Genomic DNA, 23,927 nt, shown 5'->3' on the forward strand with positions numbered 1-23,927 from the left:
CAGTTGGCCATTTTAGCACTATCTGACCTCCCCCTAAGATCTCCAAGCATCTGTATGTACTCAAGAAAAAAATTGTGTATTCAGGACAGTTACAAAAAAAATCCTTTCCATGCTGTTCAGTGCACCAGCTATGTTTCAATTTCCTGCTGATGGGATTGCCAGGGGAGGAAAGACTAGCAGGAAAATAATCGGAACATATTTACTGAGACATGATGCATATATTACTATATTACAGGATGGACATGTAATATCAATACTTACATCACTCAAATTCTTGCCACTGATGACATTCTGAACATAGACAGGAGTGTCAAGGATCATGGTGTAGTCATTCTTCATTTTCTCTGCCTTGGATTTGTACTTAATCTGCAGAGAAAAAATAAAACAGCTTCATTCTGGCTCTTGTTCAGTTAGGCATCTTCTTCATGGTATTAGTAATGCACTCTGGCAATAAGAATTTATAAGCAAAAAGGCTCAATGTGCATAACTGATATGTTTGGCTGAAGAAAAACAGTCATAATGCTGCATTAATGGATACTACAATGCTTTAACATAAAAAACATAAAATATATTATTATATATAGAATAAAAAATATTAAATATATATGTCTACAATATGAAACCATAAGCCCAAAGCAATTCCAATTACTCTTGAACAGATATAATTTTATAAAATTAAATTTTTAATTCTTTTGTTTCATACCCTATATAGGTCAAAAGCCCCAAGTCATGAAAGAACCAGTACTCAGGAACAGTATTTAGTCATGTTGTCAAGTCCCTTTGATAGCAATAACACTTAAGGATATTTTTAAACCTAAGCACATTTAAGCATTTCTCTGAATAGACACACATTTAAATAAATGCTGAAGTGCTTTTCTGAGTTGGGCCTATCTGATGGACACTTCTTTACTAAAAACTAAAGATCAAAACATTTAATCTGAACATTTTAGTATACTAAAAGGCTTTCTGGCTTTCATGCAAGGGGCTACATGCAGTTTTTGCACTGCATCCTTTTACCTAAACAGCATGCCTGGAAGTGAAAAAAACTAAAAAGCAGGGCCAAAGGCCAGACTTACATCATCACGAAGGTCATAAGCATGTTTGGCATGGAGAATTTCAGGAGTATCCCAAACAAAGCAACCAATGCCTTTCAGCCAGTTGAGGTCATCCTTGTAGACAACCTACAGTATTAGACCAAAAAAGATATGAGAAACATTTCAGTACAACTTAATTGCTTATCACTAAATCAACCCCAGAGGTTAACTTTCAATAGCAAATACGCTTTCCAACATTCCATAAATAAATGTCTCCAAAAATGAAAAGGCAAACATACCATTCAATCTTTTTAATTTTGATTTACTGACTACAAGGAACTGTGTGAGGAAGCCCCTCTACAGAAGTGATTTGACAAGAAGAGTTTCAGTTAAACGTAAGTTTTACACTATAGTGTACCACTGATGGCATCGGGTATCTATTGGGAAAAATCCTCAGAAAATTTGGATAGTTTTACCAAATTCAATAGAATTGTTCCACATAGATCCTAGGATTTCTTAAAATATATATTTGCAAAAGCAATGGGATTTTTAAAAGGAAATACATTAAAAATGTATTAAATGGTTGAGCAACTGTATGAACATTTGTTTCTAATTTCTACAACTAGGAAAAGATCACATTTTCAATAAGATCAAAGAGTTTCTATAACCAGCTTTAATTATTAGTATCCAACAAAAATAGCAAAAAAGTGTTTCAATGCTGAACATTTTAGTGTGTAAATTGATTTCACTTACAGATAAGGACTTGGTGTGGCTGAACTAATCTGATGATACTGCAGTTATGGCTATTACTGTCATATTCAGTTTGCATGTGAAATTTATGCATCAAAAACCACAATTCCAGGTTAACCATATGTGTTCAGAAAATCGTGCTTGAGTTCTTACATCACTAAGCTGGTCCGTGACTTTTCGAACATGGGCATTGATATGAAGATCCGGCATGCAGATCCACTCATGGAGACGCGTACGATAATCAATTTCACTGACTTTCTTCTGTGTGTCCTTCGCACCAATTATTTCCAACATATCTGGTACAATGTGGATTTTGGCCTTGTTCTTCTCATAGCCTTCCCTGTACAAACGCTACAAAGTTAAACACATATATTAGTAATATCACAATACAGTCTGAAGCACTGTTTAAAACAGCTGATTTTCTCATGAGTTAATAGTTGGAATGCCAGTACCAGCATTGACTATAATTTGATAGTTTGATTTCCACTAAAAATAATTCACAAGCTGGTGATTTCTATGCTCCCATGCAAATCAGTGGCATTATTAAAATATGGTTTGGTATCATTTACATGTGTAAGAATGGAAAATCTATTAGTTACAGTAGCATGGTTCCATATCGTAAATGAGTCCCCCAACACAGTAGGTTTTGCAAGGCAGATAGAATTTTGTTCTGTAGACAACATGCCAAAAGCTTGATCACAAAGGTAACTTAACTTAGCAGATGGGCCAGAAGCACACACAAACATGTTTAGAGAGTTTAGCAATATGAAAAGCTGATGCACACTTATATATGAAATCTGGATTAATATGGGATGACTACTAAATGTGCTGACTACCAGAATTTATTTTTTAAAATACTTACATTAATGTTATACTTGCCAACTCTAAGGCATCTTGCTGTGTTGGGATCATCATCAACACTTCTAGGTATAGTGTAAAGTGCTTTAAACTTATCATATTCTTCCCGATACTTGACCTAAACAGAGACCAGGAAAGGATGTAAAATTATTCCTTTGTGACAACTGCATTTTTAGAGCCATATTCTTCAGCGATTGAAATAGGCGCTAGCCTAGCGAGATCAATGGAGATTACAAGCATTTCAGAACCGGTTTTGTCTTCAGTTTATTATAGACAGTAAAGTAGCACATGCATTCTGGAAGCCATTAAAGAATACTCAATGTATCTCTTGTAGGGAAATAGCTGCACATTTTTAACTTATAAATATAAATCTCTAATTGTACAAGTGTACCTCAAGAGAGCTAGCTTGTATGGGCTTTAGTTCAGCAAAACGTATAAGCATATCCAGCAAAGCATTTGCTCACATGTATAGCTTTAAGCATATGTTTAAATCTTTGCTGAATAGGGTGGATTGCTAAGTCAGACTGATATACCCTAATCTTTCTCTAGTGATTTTCAATAAGCATTTCCATCACCACTAAGACACAAAAGCTGAAGATATTCTGTTCACTCACAAGACTAGCATTATGCTTCAGTTCTTTGGCACGTGACAGGAGAACAGCATCAGAGGGCAGTACGTAACCCGTGGCTTTCACCTTCTCCCAGGCGCTTTTGTACAGGTTCTGAGGGGATAAAACATTTTTCTGTATAATACTCTTATGTTCAGTAATAAACAAAATAGGAAAGCAATTAAAAATCACTAGCATTTTAAATAATATCTCCACAGACCTCTGAACTCTTGCTCTATCCCCAGAGGCTCTACGTTTAGTCAAAATAACCTCCTTTCAGGTTAGGTGACAAACTCAACTCTTCTTTTACTGATGCCCATTCTCATATCAGAATGGGTCCTAGCTTAAATGAGCATTTCTGCAGTAAATCAGCTTATCAATATACTATAATTTGCCAAGGATCTGGAACTAAAAAATCTACAACAACTAAAAAAATGAAAATCCTACCCACTTGTTATCTGAGGGGAAGAGCTAGAATCACTTACATTGCTATAAAGATGCTTCAGATTTTCAATTCTGTCATGATCCACTGTTTCCACCACAGTTGTGTATTGGTCTTTAGTTTTGTGATAAAGTTCTTTATATTTCACCTATAGAAAGAAATGTAAAGATGAAATTGCTCTTTTAATTATCATTTTGAACCCAAGGAGTTTCATGGTGGAAAAACAGGTGATGACTTACTTCACTAGCATTGAGGCCACTCTGGACTGCAGTCACATAAACTGGAGTGTCAGTAACAACACTGTAGTTACTCAAACCCTCTTTTCCTGCAGCTGTGTATTGAAGCTAAGAAAACAGACAAAAAGAAGTATTAGTTCTGACAGTGCTTCAGCCTGTTCCTTCTAGCAAATTCAGCAACCTTGCTATATCTCACCACTTGTTTCTTTACTTAATACTGAGAAAACTGGGAACTTAAGTGTGCTTCCTGCAACTTCAAAGGTGATGATGGAGTATTTGTCAGGACAGTGGAAAGAAAGGGTAGCAGCGCTGGACACAGGCGTGGGCGAAAGGAGCACTTGCCTGGGGCCTAGACAGAAAGGGGGCCCAAAATGGTACTTTTTTATTATTATCATCACTATCTCTGGCAAAAGGGAGTGCTATACTAAGAGTTTGCCCAGGGCCACCAGAAGTCTAGGTACAGTGTGGAAGGGGAGTGGCTGACCTTTAAAGTCTTCCTGTCTTGTGGATTGGGAGAAGGCTGGTAGAGTTCAGGTAAGTCATAGACCCCTGCATACCCTGAATAGGGTATCTAAACCCTGCCCCAGCAGCTGGCCCCAGATAAAAAGCCCAGGTGAAAGAACTAGGCAGTTAACCAAAAGAGGGAAGACAATTCTTGGTAGTTTAGCAATAATATTCCAGTTGATACTGGGAGTTACTCAGAGACAATGGGGTAAACTTCTCTGAGGAGTGGATATATTTTTGTTTGATATTAAGAAGGGAAGTCTTAGGTATCTGGGAACATTTCTGGGCATGATATGAAAACATCAAAGCCTATGTCTCTGTAGCAGGCATCTATTACAGGTGTCCAGTGCAGTCTGGTTCTCTGATAAACCACAACTTAAAGTAGACTCAGAGGAAAACATCTTAAAGAAGCCGAGACAGGGAATTTGGGTTCCTAATGTGCAGCAGCTAGACAACCTCATTCTTGAGCCTTTATAAAAAGTGAGACATCAGCAGGCTGAGACCAGGCTTGGAAGGTGGGGGCTGATGACAACCCTCCCCACATTGGTAAGGGTGGATGATTTGTACTTTGTGATTGATGTAGAGTTTCCAGCTAAGTAAAAAACACAAGGGCCTAATTAAACCACATCCTTTGCATCTTGTTTTTATTCCTTTGTGTCCAGAGCAAAGGAGTGATGAAAGATTACATGTAAGGATGCTGACAGATATTCAGGCCCCCACTCTAATTCATGGCGCTTTACATACATACAGCCCCATGAGTTAGAGAGCCCCAACCCAACAGACATTCACCTGTTGGGCAGTGAAGAGAGGATGGAGGAAATTGAGCCTACCTAGAGAGCCAAGGAGCCCCTCTCCCCAGCCAAAGAGCCGCCCCACTCCACAGCCATGCACCCCCCCCCACCCCCAACACTGGGGCTGTCATCAGGGAGGAAGGAGGGAGGGACAAGCCAGCAGCAGTGAGCTGCTTCTTTCATGGGCTCAACCCCATTACTTTATCCAGGAAGGTTGAGGGGGGCCACAAGGTGGTGGGGCTCTGATCTAGCCCCCTCCCTCTTCAGCTCAGGCTGGGCAAGCTGGCAGTTTGTGAAAGGAGCAGTGCTGGTGACAGCCCCATGCATCAGCCCAGCCCCGATTGCATGACAAATTAAATCTAGAGAACACAAGTTACCTAAGGCTCTCTAAAACAGAGCACCTTCATTTGATACCTCATTTGAGGAGGGTTAATTTTTCACATGATCAGCCACTTTAAAGTGCTATGTAGCTGTGAAAGTGTGTCACGGCATGGATGTAGAGTGCTTTCAGGGGCCTGAACATGCGAAAAATGTAACTTCTGTCTGTGCCCTAAGTAGACTAACTTGCTTGCAATCCTATCCTCTGGCTACTTGCTTCCCTTATTATTCTGGTTTTTTCCCATAAGAAGAGGAACTAATGATGTTTCTACAGATAAACCTGAAACTCTACATGGTAGATTTTCAATGCAAGCACGCTACGCTACTACAAATCCTGCTATCAGCTAAGAGAAGATTTACTTACTTGGCTTTGCAGGTCATATGATTTTTTAGCATGCAGGATTTGTGGAGTGTCCCATACATAGCATCCAATTCCTTTCAGCCATGTTAAGTCATCTTTATATATAACCTGAAGAAAACAAATCAATTAGTTTGCAGAAGCATGCACTCTGCCTCAAAAGTGATAACTTTACCCTTCCCATATCTAACTAGTTTCTTCTACATGGCAATATTCAATGATACTACTAGCTCTAAACAAGTCTTGTTTGCTTAAAGTTACTTTTGAAAGTCTATATCTATGCACCAAAAAGTGATTGTTGTCACTATGTTTTTGCAGCTATTTCAACATACATTTACATGGGAAACAACACAACAACAAACCATGACATACAGGTTCAGGATATTAACACACAACAAGATTTTCTAAGGCATACATAGCCATGACCACATTCATATTACAATTACAGCATTGGCTAAGCCAGTGCTTTACAGCCTGCTAGGTGACCTATACCACCTTTCTATCATCTCTGTAACTGGTACAGCACCCTACAGTGCTGGTACAAAAGTAAGGTGTTGCTGCTTGCAGCTTCTGAAAAACATTTTGGTCCCTGGTGTATGTTAAAGCAGCTTACAGGAAATAATAAATACAACATAAATAAATAATAATAAATAAGGTAATTATAGATTTCCTAGGAAAAATAATATAAAGGCCTTTGATGTAGATTCAATCAAATGATACCTTGAAGCAATTTAGAAAGTATGGTTTCATATTTTAAAAAGTTAAAAAAATAAATCAAGAAGCTTAAGTCACTAAATTAATTCAGCTACCAACACTTTAAATTAATAAATAGGACACATACATCACTCAAAATCTCCTGGGCTCTCTTGGCCAGAATAACATCATGTTCTTCAGGTGAACAGTTCCACTCATGCAAGTAGGTTCGGTACTCAAGATCACTGAGGATATACTGACACTTTTTAGCCAACACGTGATTCAACATGTCACTTGGGATATGGACATTTGCTTTGGTGTCTTCATAATTCTTCCTGTATGCCAGCTGGAAAACATAGTATTGGGGGAACAGAAAAATGAATATTAAAAATGTGTATTTCTCAGACACAGGTTTGACTATGATAGACTATAACACTGGGACCTATTCTGTACCTTCAGAGCTAAATAGGAAAACAATACAAATTAATGAAATCCCATGGATTTCATAGATAGGTTTGAGCTTATGCTGCTGAAAAATTTAAATTAAAAATGATTCTACTAGAGTTATACAAAGGGAAGATCGACCCTTGGTGAGGGAATGAATGAGGATTCAAGATGTAAGCGGTCCCTATGCTCCAAAGATTGTTTTTAGTCTAAAAAGCTTGAAGGAAAGGGGGATTTTTCCTGCTTTTGTTCTTCACCAGACCTTCTGCTCACACTCTGTTAGTTAGATCACAGTGACTAAATGCAGACAGAATATTAGTGATTATATTACATACAACTGCATATGGCCTTTAGGAGAATATGAGTATGTAGTGAGGGTAACAGACAGCCCAGTATATGAAAGTTTCAAGTAGATGAGTACCCACAGGCATAATTCTGTTCTGTGGATATACAAGTACTGCTAGGTGACTCTAATTCTGAAATTCTCTGTTAAAGCAAAGGTAGGCTGAGCAATAAAATACCTGCTCAGATTTCAGGCAATTGCAAACAATAAATACTAATGAATCTGTCAAGCCCAATGTCATAGTGAGTGGGTGACACAGAGTGGGTGATAAGGGGAAGAGTATACTAGTGGAGCATATATATACTGATCTGTACATTGCCCCTCTTCTCTTACACCTTACAGCGTTCAATGCCAGGAAGTCCTAATTTGTAGGTTCTGCTCCTAAGTATCATGTCCCACTGATGGACAAATCTTGCATGAAGCTGTCCATTCTTTCAAACTTGGTCAATTTATCAGCCTCTATAATTAGCTATCATTTTAGCATCCTAAGCAGCTTCACACTTACTTATTTATCCCTAGCTACACACCAAGCATTAAGAAAAATCTGCCAATTTAAAATAATGTTTTGACTTAATCAAATACAAGAGTGTTTATTATGAGTTAAATCTTGAACGCCTGATCCTTCAGTTTTTCTACTAACAAATGCCTGTGTGTGTTGAAGGATCAAGGCGTTTTAGATACCACAGTACTGAAAAAGGTAATAATATAATAGATAAAAATCTTTCCTTACCGCACTCCTCATTTTCTGGAATGCTAGAGAATGAATGACGCTGGGGAACTCACTAACATCCTTCCCAGCCAAGTAATGGCCCTTCAGCTTCTCATATATTGCTTTATATTTAAGCTGCAAAATATTCACACAGAAATTGTTGAGATGATTCAAATAAGCAATACCTCAAAAACAGATGCATGGTATTGAAAAAAGATTCACACCAACCTCACTGTTAATATAATTAGAGTGCTTAGCTCCAACGACGGGGATGTATTTTTCATCCAAAGTATAACCTATAGGTTTGGTGATTTCCCATGCATCTTTATACAGTTTCTGGACAAAGAAAAGATGTTTAGGTTTTGATTACAACATCCAGTACATTTTCAAATGAACATATTCGTATGAGCAAAATATTTAAAGCTGGGTCTTTCTACCATTACCTACAGTCAATAGTCCTTTAGCGCACCTATACATGTGCAGCGAGGCTGCTCTGACACTCTGTGATTACAGTACATTGGATCAGACTCAGTTGCTGGAGTGTGGTAATTACTACGCTCCAGCAGCTTCCAGCATTTCATGTATTAAAGCGTACCCCCTCCCGCACTACCGGAGCATGTATATAAATGCCCTTACTTTATAAATGGTACCAGAAAAAATATCTATAATTTAAATGTGAATCCTTGGTTTAGAGCACACAATACAAAATAGGTAAAGCTGTATTTCCATATTCATGAAAATATTCCTAGTCCTGTTGTTCCCCCATCCAGCTCTTAATCTGACATTTCATTCAAGTTTCATTAGAAGTATAAGTAAAAAATCTAGAGCATTTTTTCAAGAAGCAAACATTTACAATACTGCCTGGCTATTCTATACTGTACTGTTTGTATAGTGCAGCACTTTTCACCAGTAGATCTCAAAGCAGTTTGCCAAGGACAGTGACTATAATATCCCCATTTTACTGATAGGGGAACAGTAGCATGGAGAAGTAAAGTGACTTGCTCCAGGGCACCCAGCAACTAATGGCAGAGGTAGGAATAGAACTCAGCTGTGCTGTGTCCCAATCCAGGGCATTATGCATTAGGGTCAGTAAAGTGAAATAAAATGAAGTGGTTAAACAGACTATGTACAAAAACTTACATCACTATAAAGCTTAGACATATCTCTGGCAAGATTCAGCAGAGGAGTGTCATCAGAACCGATATACTGGCCTCTCTCAAGGTTAAATGTTTCCTTGTATTTTACCTAAAGAAGAAAATAAACATGTTAATGATCTATGAAACATTAATTAGCTGATTAGACCTCCTGTCAGTTGCAGGTGTTTACTGCATGGTGAATTTCTCATAACCAATGATACGATATACCAGTCACCATGGTCCTTAAGCAAGTCTCCCTTGGAACTTTAGCAGATTCAGATGGCATTTAAAACACTTGATCTGTAAGAAGGTTTTAGTAGCTTTACTATAAATTCAGCCAAAATGGATCTAATTTTGATTACTAGAAATCTTACATTTTTTTTTACTGAAAAACACAAAATGCCATCACACAGTCATGCTGTGTTGCTCACTTACACAACACTTTCCTAAAAGTCTAGCATTAATAATATAGTGCACTGCTAACTAGAGAACATAGCCTGGCATAATAATTAAGCTGTCTAATAATGCTACTGTGACAGTTTTTTAAAAAAAAGAATGCTTACATCACTTTGATTGACAGCGTTAATCTTCGCCAAAACAATTTCTGGTGTGTCAACCACTGATGTCATATTGGAAAAGTTGTCCAGGGCCTCCTTTGTATAGACTCTCTGCAAAGACATAATAATATCACCTTAAATGCTATGTACTAGAACCAGGACAAAATCATATACTTTGCAGAAAATGTACTCACCTTATTTACCAAATCTTGGGCATTCTTTACTCTCTTGTGCTCTACAGAATCCAGTGGCATCCACCCAATGCCACGGAGCCATTCCAGATCAGATTTATAGAGATTCTGGAAAAAGATGAAAGAAAATGAAAGTATTGCACAGACAATATCATGAGTTAAGCCAAAGTAAACTATGTGAGCTTCATAAATACAAGCCACATACTTAAAGCACCAAGTGGTCAGAATTAAAGACTGTAAATATAAAATCACTTACATTACTTTGTAGATCATAGGCCTTCCTTGCCTGGATGCAGTCGTTCTGGTCAGGATGGCAGGTCCATTCATGCAGGTAGTGACGGTAGTCAATATCACTGACCAAGGCCTGGCAGTCCTTGGCACCCACGACTGACAATATATCTGGCGGGATGTGAATTCTAGCCTTTGATTTGTTATAAGCTGCTTTGTACAACCTGTCATTCTGGATCTCGCCTGCATGCTCAAACCACACCAGTTTGGGATCATCTCTCATAGTGGGAACTCCAACATAGTGACCTCTTTGATTAACATATTCAGCTTTGTATTTAAGCTGGGGTGGGGGGAGGAAGAGAGACATTTTAACGTCAAAATGGAATATATTTGTGAAAAACCTATTTTCTTGTATATCAGAAATAACAATGACCTGGCTTTACTGCTAAATACAGTCACAGTTTTCAGAATGCTGCTACATATTGTAAGAGGGGATGAGGGATAATACTACAATACAAATTAATGAAAATGTTATTTTCTAACTTAAGATAGTTAAATCTTTTAACAGAGCAACTTATTTAGGACAGCAGGAATGCCCTGTAGAAAAATTCTTACATATAATTTTTGGGTTACACTATCCTTCACATCTCTTCCAGGCTTATGATTCTATAATTTCATGCAAATACTATTTTATAAGAAGCTGAAACAAAGAATTTGAAAATCACATCGATAGTTTGTCTAGTGGTATGTTATTTAAAATACCTATTCTGTGTCCATTGTTACTTCATTCAACAATGTGTATATTCAATATTCATCAAGGAATGGGGTACCAAACTCAGCATGTATTTTATGCAAAAAGTCAGCATGTGTATTATGCTGTGTATTTGGTCTTGCAGGTTGTTCAGAAGAAAGACCCTTGCAACAAGACATGTACAGCCTTTCTAAAAGTAGCCACCAGAAAATCACTCATGCTACTGCAGCATTCTTATTCTCTTATAGACATCTTCTGAAGCTGCCATTTAAATTCAAAGGACTATTCCTGGAATAAGGTGAGGGGATTAAAGAGGAGAAAGGGGATCAGAATCTGGCCCTCAAACAATGGAATCCCTATGATTCAAAAAAAGGCAAATACTGCTTACTGATGGAAGGTAGCATGCATTCAGTCCTAGGGAGAAGGACTGAAACTATTTTGAAGGTTGCCTCCCACACAGGCCTTTGTAATATTAATTGATGAGATCTGCAGAGCCGTCAGTACTGCCAGATCCTAAGCAGTCTCCTTCCCAACATGTTTATAAACAGAGGATAACATTACCTCACTTTGGACATCATTTGAGTGCTTGGCATGACAGATCTGCACAGTGTCAGGAGGCAGAAGGTAACCAGTAGCTTTTAATTTCTCCCAGCTTTCTTTGTATAAGTTCTGTAGGAATTTAAACATAAAAAATTTAAACCAGTAACAAGACCCCTCTAATTACCTGCTCCTGTGTATCCGTAACTGCATAGAAGTGTTTTACATTTTCCTATTAAGTTATTAATATGACTACAAACTGTCAAATGATCAAGTGTTTCCATGTGGAACTACATACCTGGTTAAGGATTCTGGCTGCCTCACGAGCCATATCTAGCTGCGGTGTTTCTGTCAGAGTATAATTTGACTTGATACTATTCCACTCCTTGTGGTATTTAATCTGGCAAAGAAAGTATATGGAAAGTCACCACATAATGGAAATACAATAGCAAGGCCCAGGTAATATTTAAGAAACAACTTATAAAGCAAATAAAATGATCGTACTGGCCTGTTGTCCTCCAGTGAGAGACAAAATAATAAAAGAAGCCATTTGAGATCATGAATAAAGGATAGGTCATGTCATGGCATGCTGGCTGATGCCAGCTCTTCCAAATGTCAGAGAAATTACATGCCGACTACATATTTTTTCAGGCCTAAAATGCCAGGTTTGTGCTCTGGCTGTCCCACCAGCAGATATCAAAAAAAAGAACCAAATGCCTTCACTAATGCCAGGTGAGTCTGATGGGGAGAGGACAGGAAAGGAACAAACAAGGGGCTCTATGGCAAAGTGATAAATGGGAGGCAGCTACTTTCAGCACAAATCAAGGGAATGAACTCATTAACGCTCATGCCCCCCTCATCTCAGTTTCACACATTCATAGAATCTGCAGAGGAAGTCAGAATATCCTTTGCATAACTCTACTTTCCCCTTTTAAAGGTAAAGTCCTGCTAAGCTCAAACACATTTAATTTGGGGATATAAGGGTATGCTTACATCACTCAGAATTTCACCACCCTGTTTTGCTGTCACATAATCAACTCTGTCAGCCACTGGAGTAAATTGGAGAGTTTCAACTTTTGTACGGTACTTTTTCTGCAGAAGGGAAAAGAAAGATAAATTGTAATCAGATTGTATTGTAGCCCCTTGCATACAAACATAGCAGTTCTGTATGGACAGAGAAAAAAGAAAAGGACTACACCGGAGACAACAAATTATTTACAAGCTGATGTAAGGAAATTAATATTATGGAAAGACCCAGTTTTTATTATAAATGTTTTTAAAAACAAAATGTTGATGAATTTACAATTTACAAATACTTCAGTTATAAATATACCCAAGAATCTTTATCACAAATACTGAATTACATTACCTCACTAAAGATGTCTGCAGCATGTTTGACATGGTTAATTCCAACAGAGTCATTTGGCATCCACCCAATCCCACGAAGCCATTCTAAATCTGATTTGTAAACAGCCTGTGAAAAGAAAATAGAATGTCCTTAGCTTAAGCTCTCCATCCAGCCTGGTAAATTTAATAAATTATGGATTTTAATCTGCTTTCCTTCAAGTACCTTTGATTTCATGGACAGCAGCACTGACCTCAATAGCCTCACAGTCTAAGTTCACCACCTTTAAACTTGACAGTATGTATAGCAAGTAATTACATTTCACCAAGTATCATAATCTACTTCATAAATTACGTATATGTAGTATGTTCTAGTCGTGTTTCTTTATCATTCAAGGCAGAACAGTTCTAAACTAAATACTGATGATTTGTCTTCTAAATATATTTTTAGTATAAAAATCTTAATGGGTATGAGATCAATGTTGTTTCTATTACTAATTGCTTTAGAAGTCTAAGAATAAATGTAGCTTTCTTAGTACATAATATCTATGCTACAAAATAACCAATACACAGGATTATCTATTTTTCCCAAAATTTATCTATTTTATTTTATTACAATCTGAGGTTGAATGTAGAGATTATGGAATTTTCAGTGCAACTGTTGCATTTCTCAAATACTAAACATCTTTGCCTTCATGCAACAGAAGACCATCTATGCAATTATTGTGAGTGCTTCTAATAATCTACTTGTTATAATCTTACTGCTTATTATCTTCAGTTTTAAATTAATTTGTTTCTATTTACAGAATTATAATATAAATTGTCTAGAGATTATGCTATTACTACATTTTCTTCCACAGAATTTGTAATGTCTTCCAACATGCCTTTGACCTAAGGATTGTCCTGTGTATTGTGTTTGTTGAACACAAGATCTTTCAGAATTTTTTTTATAAAGAATCATGTATAAATAGATCATTATAAGAGAAACGATAATTGCTGAAACCAGGGCTGTCCAACACCTATGGAGCATCACTGCTCTGCCACCGCACAGAGTGCCTGGGTTTACCCCCTGCTCCCTGCTCCCTGCCAACTGCACTGCATTCCCCCCAACATCACATGCTGCTCCCTCCGCTCACTGCACTGTGCACCCCCCACTACTGCTCTCTGCACCTTTCCCTGCTACACTCCTTGTCTACACACCTTTACTCACCCTTAGGTGCTCATCTGCAAGTTCCAGGCTTCAGGCTTCCCCAGCACTGCTGGCTGTGCTGTGGTACAATGCCCTGCCTGCTAGGGCAGGGGTAGGAAGGAGAAGCCAGAGAGAGGAAAAGCCTGGAAACTCTAGGCCAGGCACAGCCAGTGCAATGGGGGGGAACAGCAGCTAGGTAGAAGCTTGGAAGCATCAATTTAACCCAACAGGGGACACAAGCATAAACTAAACATCTGTTAATAAAGCTCTCAATCCAACTCCCTTTGAATTCCACAGCAAGACTCCCATTGACTTAAATTAGATATGGAGGAGACTTATAAAGAAAAGGCAACATTATAGAAGATGAACCATAAACAATTATTAGCTTACATCACTCTGAAGTTCATAGGCTTTCCTAGCCTGTATGACATCATTCTGATCTGGCAGACAAATCCACTGATGCAAATAACGACGGTAATCAACATCGCTGACCAAAGTCTGACATTTCTTGGCCGCCATAATGGACAGCATATCCACTGGCACACTGTACTGTGATTTACTCTTCTCAAAGTATTTCTTGTATTCCAGGTCACTCTGAACCTTGCCTGCCTTCAGGGCCCAGAGCATTTTGTTATCTTCTCTTGCATTCCGAACTCCGACATAGTGCCCTTTCTGCTTTTCATGATCTAGCTTGTACTTGTACTGGATAAGAAGACAGACCACATGTAAATATTTCTGACATTCCAAAAAAGCACGTAAAAAGTCATAAATGGTTTATTTTCTTACTTACATCACTAGCAATTTCTCTGGAGGCTTTAGCTGACTTGATTGGGATAGCATCAGCTCGCAAATCATAGGTCATTTTCACTTCATCCCAAGCTTCCTTATAAAGTTTCTGTCAAGATAAAAGAAAATTACATCTTTTTTAATACTTTGACATTTGCACTAAATGATGATGCAATCAATCATTTTTCATTTGAAAAATTAAAAGCAGACTTGAAGAACGGCCTGCATTCCAAAACTTGTCTAAATTATCTCCACCATGCAGCTGGTCCAAAAAGAGATATCAACCACAAAAATCCTTGCTTCTCCTATATTTCCTGGACCATCTCACCTAAAACATCATCCCAACGCTACCACATGTACTGGTTTTTACATTTAAAATTTCTTCACCATTGGTTTCCTTTTATCTGAATTTTTTGTGCTGTAGTGTACAACTCCGAAATAAATGAAGCTTCGCTCTCCATTTCAAATATTATGCAGTGTAGGCCTGTCAAACATTTTTATCATGCATCACAAGAGGCACATCAACCTACATTGCTCAAAAGTGCATTTTTATTCCTACTATATTATTCAGCCTGTTGCTTTATAACCTAATTATTTCCTAATTAGGTTATACTGTTATTAGATTTATCCTAACACTGTAAATTGTTATTTTCTCATAAAAAATTATTTAACTATTATAAACTGATGCCTATGGTAAAAGGATGTTCAAAGCACTACACAAAAACTGATCTTATTCTCATTTTTCTCTTTTATAAAGTGTGATTAATTAAACCCTGTACTTTGAAAATACTCCCTAGACTCTGAAAATATAGAGGAAGCGGATAATATTTTATAGAAACTTAAGAAATCACAAATATACTTACACCGCTAACGTTCATAGCATTAGTTTTAGCTAGGTTGATTTCAGGTGTGTCTGGCATCACGTGGATCATGGTCTTGTCCTTCTCCCATGCTTCTTTGTATTTGGACTGTTAAAATAAAAAAACTGCATGATTTTTAGTGTAAAGATGACAATCCTCTTACATATTTACAGGCAATGGTGGCTCAAAACTCTCTGCAGAATTATTAACTCTAAAAATAAAAACTTTTGCAACAGATCTAATATTAATTTAAAATACAAGTCATTAGTTTTACATTCTGAGCAGCAAGAGTTTCTTTTGCTCACTGCCCTGAAATCATTTACTAGTATAGGAATGAGGTAACATACAAGACTGATTTGTTCGGCATTAGTTTTAGCGAGGACAACATCTGGCGTGTCAACAATGTGGCTATACGGCAAGCTCTCTATACGGGTGCGGTACATGTTGTCACTCAGGATTTCCTGGGCATTCTTTACTTTCTTCACTTCTGGAGAGTCACTTGGCAACCAGCCAATGCCACGGGTCCATTCCAGGTCTGCTTTATAAATGGCCTGTGTCAAAACCAGAGAGGAAGACCGTCATTTTTATAAGCCGTCCCTTCATTTTAAATCATGCTAAGGAAACGCTAAAATGCACTAGAGCTGGGAACTGACCCCTTTATACACTATTGACTTCCCAGTGTAATGGGTGAATCTCAATGCAAGGAGCACAGTTTAAATAGCTCATGTCCCAGAATTATACTGTATGATTGATGAGCTTAAGTGAAGGGAAATGGATACAGTGCATGGCCCTAAAGATAATCAAACAGAAAAATTCTGAAAGAGTCCGTCCTTCAAAATGTATTTACTTTTGTTGCCACAGCTACCATGACAATTATGAGCACAATACAAAAACTACATGCCTGCCCTTCACCATTATGTTTGATAAAAAGTAAATTAATAATATTTAGGTGATGGGGCTCAGAGTCAGCGCAATCTTACAAGTGGTTCAGGAATGGGTAGAACTAGCCCAGACAGGAGTTGCATTGATTTAACATTTAAAATTTCCTTAAGGTAAGGCTTCCCCTGGTGCAGCTTCCCTCATGGATACTGGGGGCTTAAATTCACTGTTTTGCCCCCAAAGGCAACTTTCCCTATTACTCCCCCCTTTAATCACTCAATGTACGTGATTAAATTACTTGTTGCTTGTTGCACAGCAGGGCCAGAATTGGAATTCTTGACTCTTAGGGTTGAATATACTTATTCACATCATCCGGCCCTCCAGCCTTTCCCCTCCCTGGTGCTATGTTGGAGTCCAGCTAAAGCTGGGCAGAGTGTATGCTTCCCTGCACCCAAGTGCTGCAGTACAATTCAAGCAGAGAACAAGCCAGGAGCAGAACACACTCCTAAAGTGCTTCAGGGCCTGGCTTTTCCAACCCCAAGCATTCAGGGGGTGTATACTGCTCCCTGCTTGGCTGTGACTGATACATTCTCTCCCTCCCCCTGTGGGAAGGGGAGACGGAAGCAGCAAAAGCTCACTGGCTACCTATTCAGAAGTTCTGTCTCCTGAGAAATATTCTCCCAGGAGCTACTTCCCGAGTTATTTTTCTCCCAAAGTGGCCACTTTTACTCCGAGAGAAAAAATATGAACTTCTGTATACCAGTGGTTTCTCCAGAGTGAGCAGGGACTCTCCCTGGAGAAACAACATCTGTCCTAGCCCATAGTCTCTTGACATCAGCCACCAGAACCAGTTCCCTGTCCTCTTACAAACATTCTTCTTGGATACTCTTGAAGTAGAAATGTTGAGACTAAACTGGTAATATAGACTACATCAGTAATGTGATCTCTCTTTGATGAGGAGTTTACTGATATACTTAACCTGCTTGGCCACAAAAGAAATTTCTCTCGGGAGATATACAAACCCTCAACAGTCTTCAGATCATTTTCTTTCAGATAGGTATACTAGCTAAGTTAATGTATAATACCTATGCACAGCTAGAAGCCACAGTTAAAGAAAAATACTAACAACAGTGAAAGAGAGAAAAAGGAAAAATGTCTTGGGAAGGGAAAATCCATCATACCTCTAATGCCTCATGAATCATATGTAGGGTTCCCTATATACTTACATCACTTTGGAGGTCATAGGCCTTCCTGGCCTGGATCACATCATTCTGGTCTGGCAGACACGTCCACTGGTGCAAGTGCTGGCGGTAGTCAACTTCAGTCACATATGACTGGCATTCCTTTGCTGCCAGGACAGGTACAGCATCAACTGGTATAGTGATTTTGGCCTTTGAATTATGATAAGCTTTCCTGTATTCTCGGTCATTCTGCATCAACATGACATGTGCAGCCCATGACAGTTTGGGATCTTCCTTTGCATTTCTGCATCCAATATAGTGGCCTTTCTGTTTCTCATGTGTTTCCTTGTACTTGTACTAGTAAGTATAAATATAAAATATTAGCAGGAAAAATCGTAAATAGGAAAGCTAAATTTTCTAAGGAGACTACTGTTTTGAGTGTTCAGTTTGGGACTCTTTAATAGCTTTTTCAACGTATTGTTGAAATTCAGGTTTATTTAAAAGCTTATCCTGCTGGGTAACTACCCAAGAACTGACCTTTAAAAACATGGCCCACGTTTTTCTTAATGGCTGTAAAGCTATTTTAAATGCTCAGCAATTGATTTGTAAGCATTTGTTACATTCTAGGACTTTTCAGGAAACTTGAAAGCTGTACCACACCTCTGAATTGTTTTTCACTAGCAACAGACATAGGCTGTGTACACACATTCAAATAATCTGAGAGAATTCTCCCAGTTTTGATCTCCTGATAAAAAAACTTACCCAGAGCCATGTGCACAGATATTTGAATGCTGAGATCCCTAAAGAATGGAGCACTTGTAGTGCTGACGTTATGCAGGCAAGGAGGTATATCTCAGCATGCTTTGCAGGCTTCTTTAATCTGCCTGGCAACAGCTCTGACTGGCTGACCCAGGCTGCCCATGGTCAGCCTGTGTTCTCCCGAGTTTCTCCTAGGAGTGATTTAACCTTGGTTGCTCCCAGGTTATTTTCCTCCTGGAGTGGCCATTTTTACCATGGGAGAAAAAACCTGAATATCTGTACACTTGTGGTTTCACCTGGTAGAGCAGTGACTCTCCCAGGAGAAACTGAATGTATAAGGCCATAGTCCACTTCAATTACTGCAGTTTTTGGGTGAATGTAATTTCACAACATGCAGCATACAAAAGCTCTTTAAACCTCCAGTGATATGACAAATGCAAATAAAATATTCAGTTCACCTTCATTATTTTACCCATAGCAAATTAAGCCATAGCTAAAAAGAGGTGGTCAGGATTTAAAATAGCAAAATGCTGTTCATAGTTGAACAAATATCAGTTTGTGAGTTGAGTTCAACTAACCATATTGTCTTCTCTCATGACTGATACAGGGATGAAAAGACATGGCCTCTTATAAAAAAAAAAAAGATATTAAAACAACAAAAATTGTACCTCACTAGCAATGTCTCTGGAAACCTTGGCATGTTTGATTGAAATGGCATCAGCTCTTAAGTCATAACCTTTTGCCTTGACATCTTCCCAGGCTTGTTGATAATGTTTCTGTAATAAAAAATAATGTTCCATTTAAAATCTGGTCAAAATAGCTCATTTCTCTCTCAAAAAAAAATTCCCAAGATTTAGAGCACGTCTGTTTTTTACCTGCACTTTAAAATGTTTAGGTTACAGATACAATTCTTGAAACAACTATACAACCTCAAACTATCCCCCATTACATGTTTCAATGCTTAATTTATAGGCTGAAGTTCTAAAAGTTGATCTATGGACTCTCATGTCCATGTGCAGCTCCACTGATTTCAGTGAGACTCTACATGGGCATCAGGACTGGGGTCATTGTTGGTAGCACATCCACTCTGGTGATAACAGGGGCCTGGATCAAAGCCTGCTTTGATGCAATGGAAAGATTCTTATATTTTGCAATGGTCTGTCAGTTGTGCCTTATATTAACTATTCAAAGAAGATGAGGCTAAAACAAGCAAGAAAATTCCTAGCTATTTAACTGATGTAAGAAAATTTTAAGTGCTTTCTCATTCAAGCATAGCCAATTTCTATGGGCCATCAAGCTGAACAAGGCCACTGATCTTTGTTTCGTGGAAGCCTGGCTACATTATGTGCTCAAAGAAATTGAACATTGTCATTAAGAGAGGTGGGTGAACATTTGTAATGTCAAAATGTTGAAAATGTCAAAAATAAAATATTTTGATTTTTTTGTAATTTATTTTTTTCACAACAAGAATTAGTTAAAGCAGATAAAGATTTGTGAACAATTTTTGTATTACTGAATTTAAATTTTTCACCAAAAGAGAGTTTTGTGCACATTTTCTTCCCCAACTCCAGTCACAGAGTTTATGCAAGCCCATGACAATCTAGTTATTATATTATATTAAATGAAGGCTGGATATGCAACAAGGTACATGCTTTAGAAAACTGGCCAAAATTACTGCTAGCATAAATGGATGCAAATCCAATTATTTAAAAATCACAGAGAGGAATGGATATTTTTGGAGGGTGATGTATCACTTATCGTATTCCCCCCTTCCTCCCTCCCCCAAACACACAAATATCCTCGTCTCTGGTACATTTTCTGGACCATTACAACTGCAACCTCACTCCAGCACTACCAGAAAGTGGAATGTCACTTACCCCTGACCAGTGAATCTGGCCTACTGTGTTTACTGACAGTTGTGCTCATTAATTGTGTATTATGCTCAATGTAATCTTAATATTTCACCTGTATTTTAATTATGAAAAATAATCAACACAGAATTAGCAAATTAGCAGTAACAGGATCAGAGAATTCTAGAATCTAACAGATTTCAGTTAGTTAAACAGATTAAGTTTAATAACACTATGGGTGCCCATACACATGCAGCGAGGTTGCTCCAATGCACTGTAATTACAGCGCGTTGGAGCAGGCTTGATTAATCGAGTGTGCTGGAGGATGGTAACTGCGCATTCCCGCAGACTCCAGCATTATGTATATCAGTGTTCCCACACTGAAAAATGGTGTTGGGGGCACTTTAACTAAAGCTTATTGAATAAGCCACCATTTTTCAGAGTGGGGACACTGATACATGTGATGTTCTGGATACTCTTGGATCTGCTCTAATTAAAGTGCCCCCCCCACCCCAGCACATGTATAAACTCCCTATGCTTATTACTTGGAAACCTTACATTACTAATATTTGCAGCATTGACTTTGGACTGCAGCATCTGAGGTGTATCAGCAGGTACGGTGATATGTATCTTATCTTTGTCCCAGGCTTCACGATAGAGAGGCTAATGAGAAAAAAACACAACGTTATTCTATGATGGCATTAATTTTTTTTAAGACTATGATATTGTGTCGTTTTTCAATTCATTGTTCTAATGATAGAAACTACTGTTTCTGTTCTCATCTTATGCATTTTAACACAATTACAGATAATACAAAAATATCAGTGGGAATACAGAAAATTTATGAAAACACCAAATCCAGCTTACTTCACTGATCTGAACAGCATTGATCTTAGCCAGGAGAACTGGTGGTGTGTCAACAATGGCAGTAAATTTTAATTCATCTGGCCTTTTACGATACAGTCTATCATTCAGGAGTTCCTGAGCTCTCTTCGCTTTAAGCACGTCCACTGAACCTTCTGTTAACCAGCCAACACCACGCAACCATTCCAGGTCTGACCTGTACACATTCTATAAGCAAATAAATTATAGTATTAATTATATTAGCCAAGTCTTAGAAGATAGCTAAAGGTATTGATAGATGCACTATCTCCAGGAACAGTCCAGGAAGGGAGCCATGTCTTATTATTACAATTTCTTTCCTGTTTCCCTCTTACTTCAGGGAGAAAGTAACCTGTTACCAGAACAGATGGACAGATACTACAGCAGTGCACTGTGGAGGATAGAATTAAGGCTCTCATAACAGAAGTCTATTTTATCTCTTTAACTGGGGATCTGGAGAAAAAAGTAATGGCTCTACAATAGCTGCCTCTCCTCATCCCCACCTCCCATTGCAACTTGTGAAGCATGTAGTTCTCATATGGAAATAAGGGAAGTCAGATAAATCACATTCTTGCCCATAATGAATGATCTGTGCTTGGAACATACATTCAAGAACAGGTTAACAAGAATAATGAATTTGCATGCACCGTTTTCATTCAAAATCAAACAAATGATTTCACCAGATGCTGTAACTGCTTCACAACATTGCAAAAAAAAACAGTTTAACTCGTGAATCCACAATGCAATATTCTGTGATACTCTATGTGACATCTTTTAAAGGCACCTTGCCCCATGTGTCATATTCTGGTTTGCAAAAGCAAAAAAGCATCTCAAATAAAGTATTATATCTTGTAGATCCACAGTGGTGGGGAGTTTAAACTGGCCTGAGAGAGAGAGCACAAGCCAGCTAACATAATTGGTAACTTTATCAATCATGAATTGGGACCCAAAACTGAAAGTAAACATGGCGTTGCAGAAGGCATACAAAGTTACAGAATTAAAAAAAAACCGAAAGCAACACCACGTATAATGGCTACTGAACAATACATCATATCAAAAAGTGGTAGAAATTTCTCAGATTGCAGATAAGTGACAAACATGCTTTAATGTACAAGTTAAAATGTAGAAACCATTAGTTACTATTCTGCTGTACTCACATCACTCTGTAACTCATAGGCCTTCTTAGCTTGGATCACATCATTCTGGTCTGGTAGGCAAGTCCACTGATGCAGAATATGGCGATAATCTACATCACTGACCAGACCCTGACATTTCTTGGCCAAGACGATGCTTAGCATATCCACTGGACTATTGAACTTTGTCTTCCATTTCTCAAAATGTTTCTTGTACTCCCTATCACTCTGGATTTTGGCGGCATGAATTGACCACACCAACTTCGGATCGTCTTGAAGGCTTCGGAATCCCACATGATGTCCTAACTGCTGGCGGTAACCTGCTTTGTATTTATACTAATAACATATTTTAAAAGAAATAATAAAACAAAAATAAAAGCCAATTAGCATTTCCATCAAAGAAACCTAATCATGTAGAAATGCTTCTCCAAGCACATTTAAAGTGCCTGTTTTATTTCAGCTAACATTTCAGTGAAATGAAAGGAAATGTTTTTCCTTACGAGGCTTTTAATTTGTATACAAAAGGTTGTTCTAAATCCCACTGAAGTCAATGTGAACCTTTCAGCTGACTCCAGCAGACTGCAGTCAACTTCTGATTGTATTTTATAGAAAAATATCTATATTAAAAATATTGTTGCAAATATTTTTCTGAAAAGCACTAAAAGCTTCAGATAATTTCAGAACTTTATTTGGCCCTTTGCAAAACAAAACAGAAATATTTAGTTGCTCAAATATTTACAAAATAATTCAACCACTCCAACTGTTTAGGTAAATTACATTGATATACATCAGACAGCAAGACCTAGAGTAAAACCACTATAATTTGATATTTTAGAAGCATTATGGAAATTAACTAAATCATATAATTTGGTCATTGATCTAAATACATTTGAGTATTTAATAAGAAGGATGTTACTAACAAAAAGGAAGTAAAAGCAGAACTGTACCTCACTAGCAATATCTCTAGAAGCCTTGGCATGTTTGATGTCAATAGCATCAACTCTTAAATCATAGCCTTTTTTCTTGGCTTCTTCCCAGCCTAGCTGATAATGTTTCTGTGGATGAAATGAGGATGTCAACTTACATGTAGACAAAAAAGGTAAATACCTTCAATAGACATTAATCAATTAAATAACATTAGCTCAATTTCTTCATAATGGATTGGAACAAGTAGAGAATATACAATATCATAACCAGTATATTTGAAAATGATAAATCCCCTTTAAAATCTAGGTTGTTCCTCTATTAACAAAATAATAATAATAATAACAACAACTAACACTTTCCAGCTATAGATATCAAAACACTTTACAATAAAGGTTAGTATTTGTTGGAGCAAAATTTTAAGTATAGGTGCTGCCAATGCATGAACTCAGTTTGATTGAGAGTGGAAAATTCCATGCAGGGCCTGAGTTACCCCTTCTATGACCTCAGGAGCTGTCAATCAGCCCTGACCCACTTTCAGCTCTGAGCAGACTCAGTTGCTATGCAGATCTTAGTGCAGAGCATGCCCAGT

The 23,927-nt window shown here is 37.8% G+C and overlaps 1 protein-coding gene across 1 annotated transcript in view; it reads right to left on the reverse strand.

Annotated features, from left to right (window-relative positions):
• The window catches only part of NEB (nebulin), a 207,897-nt gene that overhangs the window by 62,684 nt on the left and 121,286 nt on the right, over positions 1 to 23,927 (reverse strand). Inside the window, exons 74-102 of the mRNA XM_019553612.1 lie at positions 23,359 to 23,466; positions 22,436 to 22,747; positions 21,264 to 21,467; positions 20,955 to 21,059; positions 19,215 to 19,322; positions 17,833 to 18,144; positions 16,075 to 16,278; positions 15,731 to 15,835; positions 14,872 to 14,976; positions 14,472 to 14,783; positions 12,918 to 13,022; positions 12,542 to 12,640; positions 11,847 to 11,948; positions 11,573 to 11,680; positions 10,289 to 10,600; positions 10,036 to 10,140; positions 9,848 to 9,952; positions 9,289 to 9,393; positions 8,377 to 8,484; positions 8,170 to 8,283; positions 6,801 to 6,998; positions 5,966 to 6,070; positions 3,932 to 4,036; positions 3,736 to 3,840; positions 3,257 to 3,364; positions 2,647 to 2,760; positions 1,938 to 2,135; positions 1,077 to 1,181; positions 262 to 366 (exon numbers count right to left, since the gene is read on the reverse strand). Of these exons, the coding sequence (XP_019409157.1) occupies positions 262 to 366; positions 1,077 to 1,181; positions 1,938 to 2,135; positions 2,647 to 2,760; positions 3,257 to 3,364; positions 3,736 to 3,840; positions 3,932 to 4,036; positions 5,966 to 6,070; positions 6,801 to 6,998; positions 8,170 to 8,283; positions 8,377 to 8,484; positions 9,289 to 9,393; positions 9,848 to 9,952; positions 10,036 to 10,140; positions 10,289 to 10,600; positions 11,573 to 11,680; positions 11,847 to 11,948; positions 12,542 to 12,640; positions 12,918 to 13,022; positions 14,472 to 14,783; positions 14,872 to 14,976; positions 15,731 to 15,835; positions 16,075 to 16,278; positions 17,833 to 18,144; positions 19,215 to 19,322; positions 20,955 to 21,059; positions 21,264 to 21,467; positions 22,436 to 22,747; positions 23,359 to 23,466 (4,281 nt within the window). The remainder of the gene's footprint in view (positions 1 to 261; positions 367 to 1,076; positions 1,182 to 1,937; positions 2,136 to 2,646; positions 2,761 to 3,256; positions 3,365 to 3,735; positions 3,841 to 3,931; positions 4,037 to 5,965; positions 6,071 to 6,800; positions 6,999 to 8,169; positions 8,284 to 8,376; positions 8,485 to 9,288; positions 9,394 to 9,847; positions 9,953 to 10,035; positions 10,141 to 10,288; positions 10,601 to 11,572; positions 11,681 to 11,846; positions 11,949 to 12,541; positions 12,641 to 12,917; positions 13,023 to 14,471; positions 14,784 to 14,871; positions 14,977 to 15,730; positions 15,836 to 16,074; positions 16,279 to 17,832; positions 18,145 to 19,214; positions 19,323 to 20,954; positions 21,060 to 21,263; positions 21,468 to 22,435; positions 22,748 to 23,358; positions 23,467 to 23,927) is intronic.

The sequence above is a fragment of the Crocodylus porosus genome, unplaced genomic scaffold (assembly GCF_001723895.1).
Source record: "Crocodylus porosus isolate Cpor-Errol unplaced genomic scaffold, CroPor_comp1, whole genome shotgun sequence".
In the NCBI taxonomy this organism is placed as follows: domain Eukaryota; kingdom Metazoa; phylum Chordata; order Crocodylia; family Crocodylidae; genus Crocodylus; species Crocodylus porosus.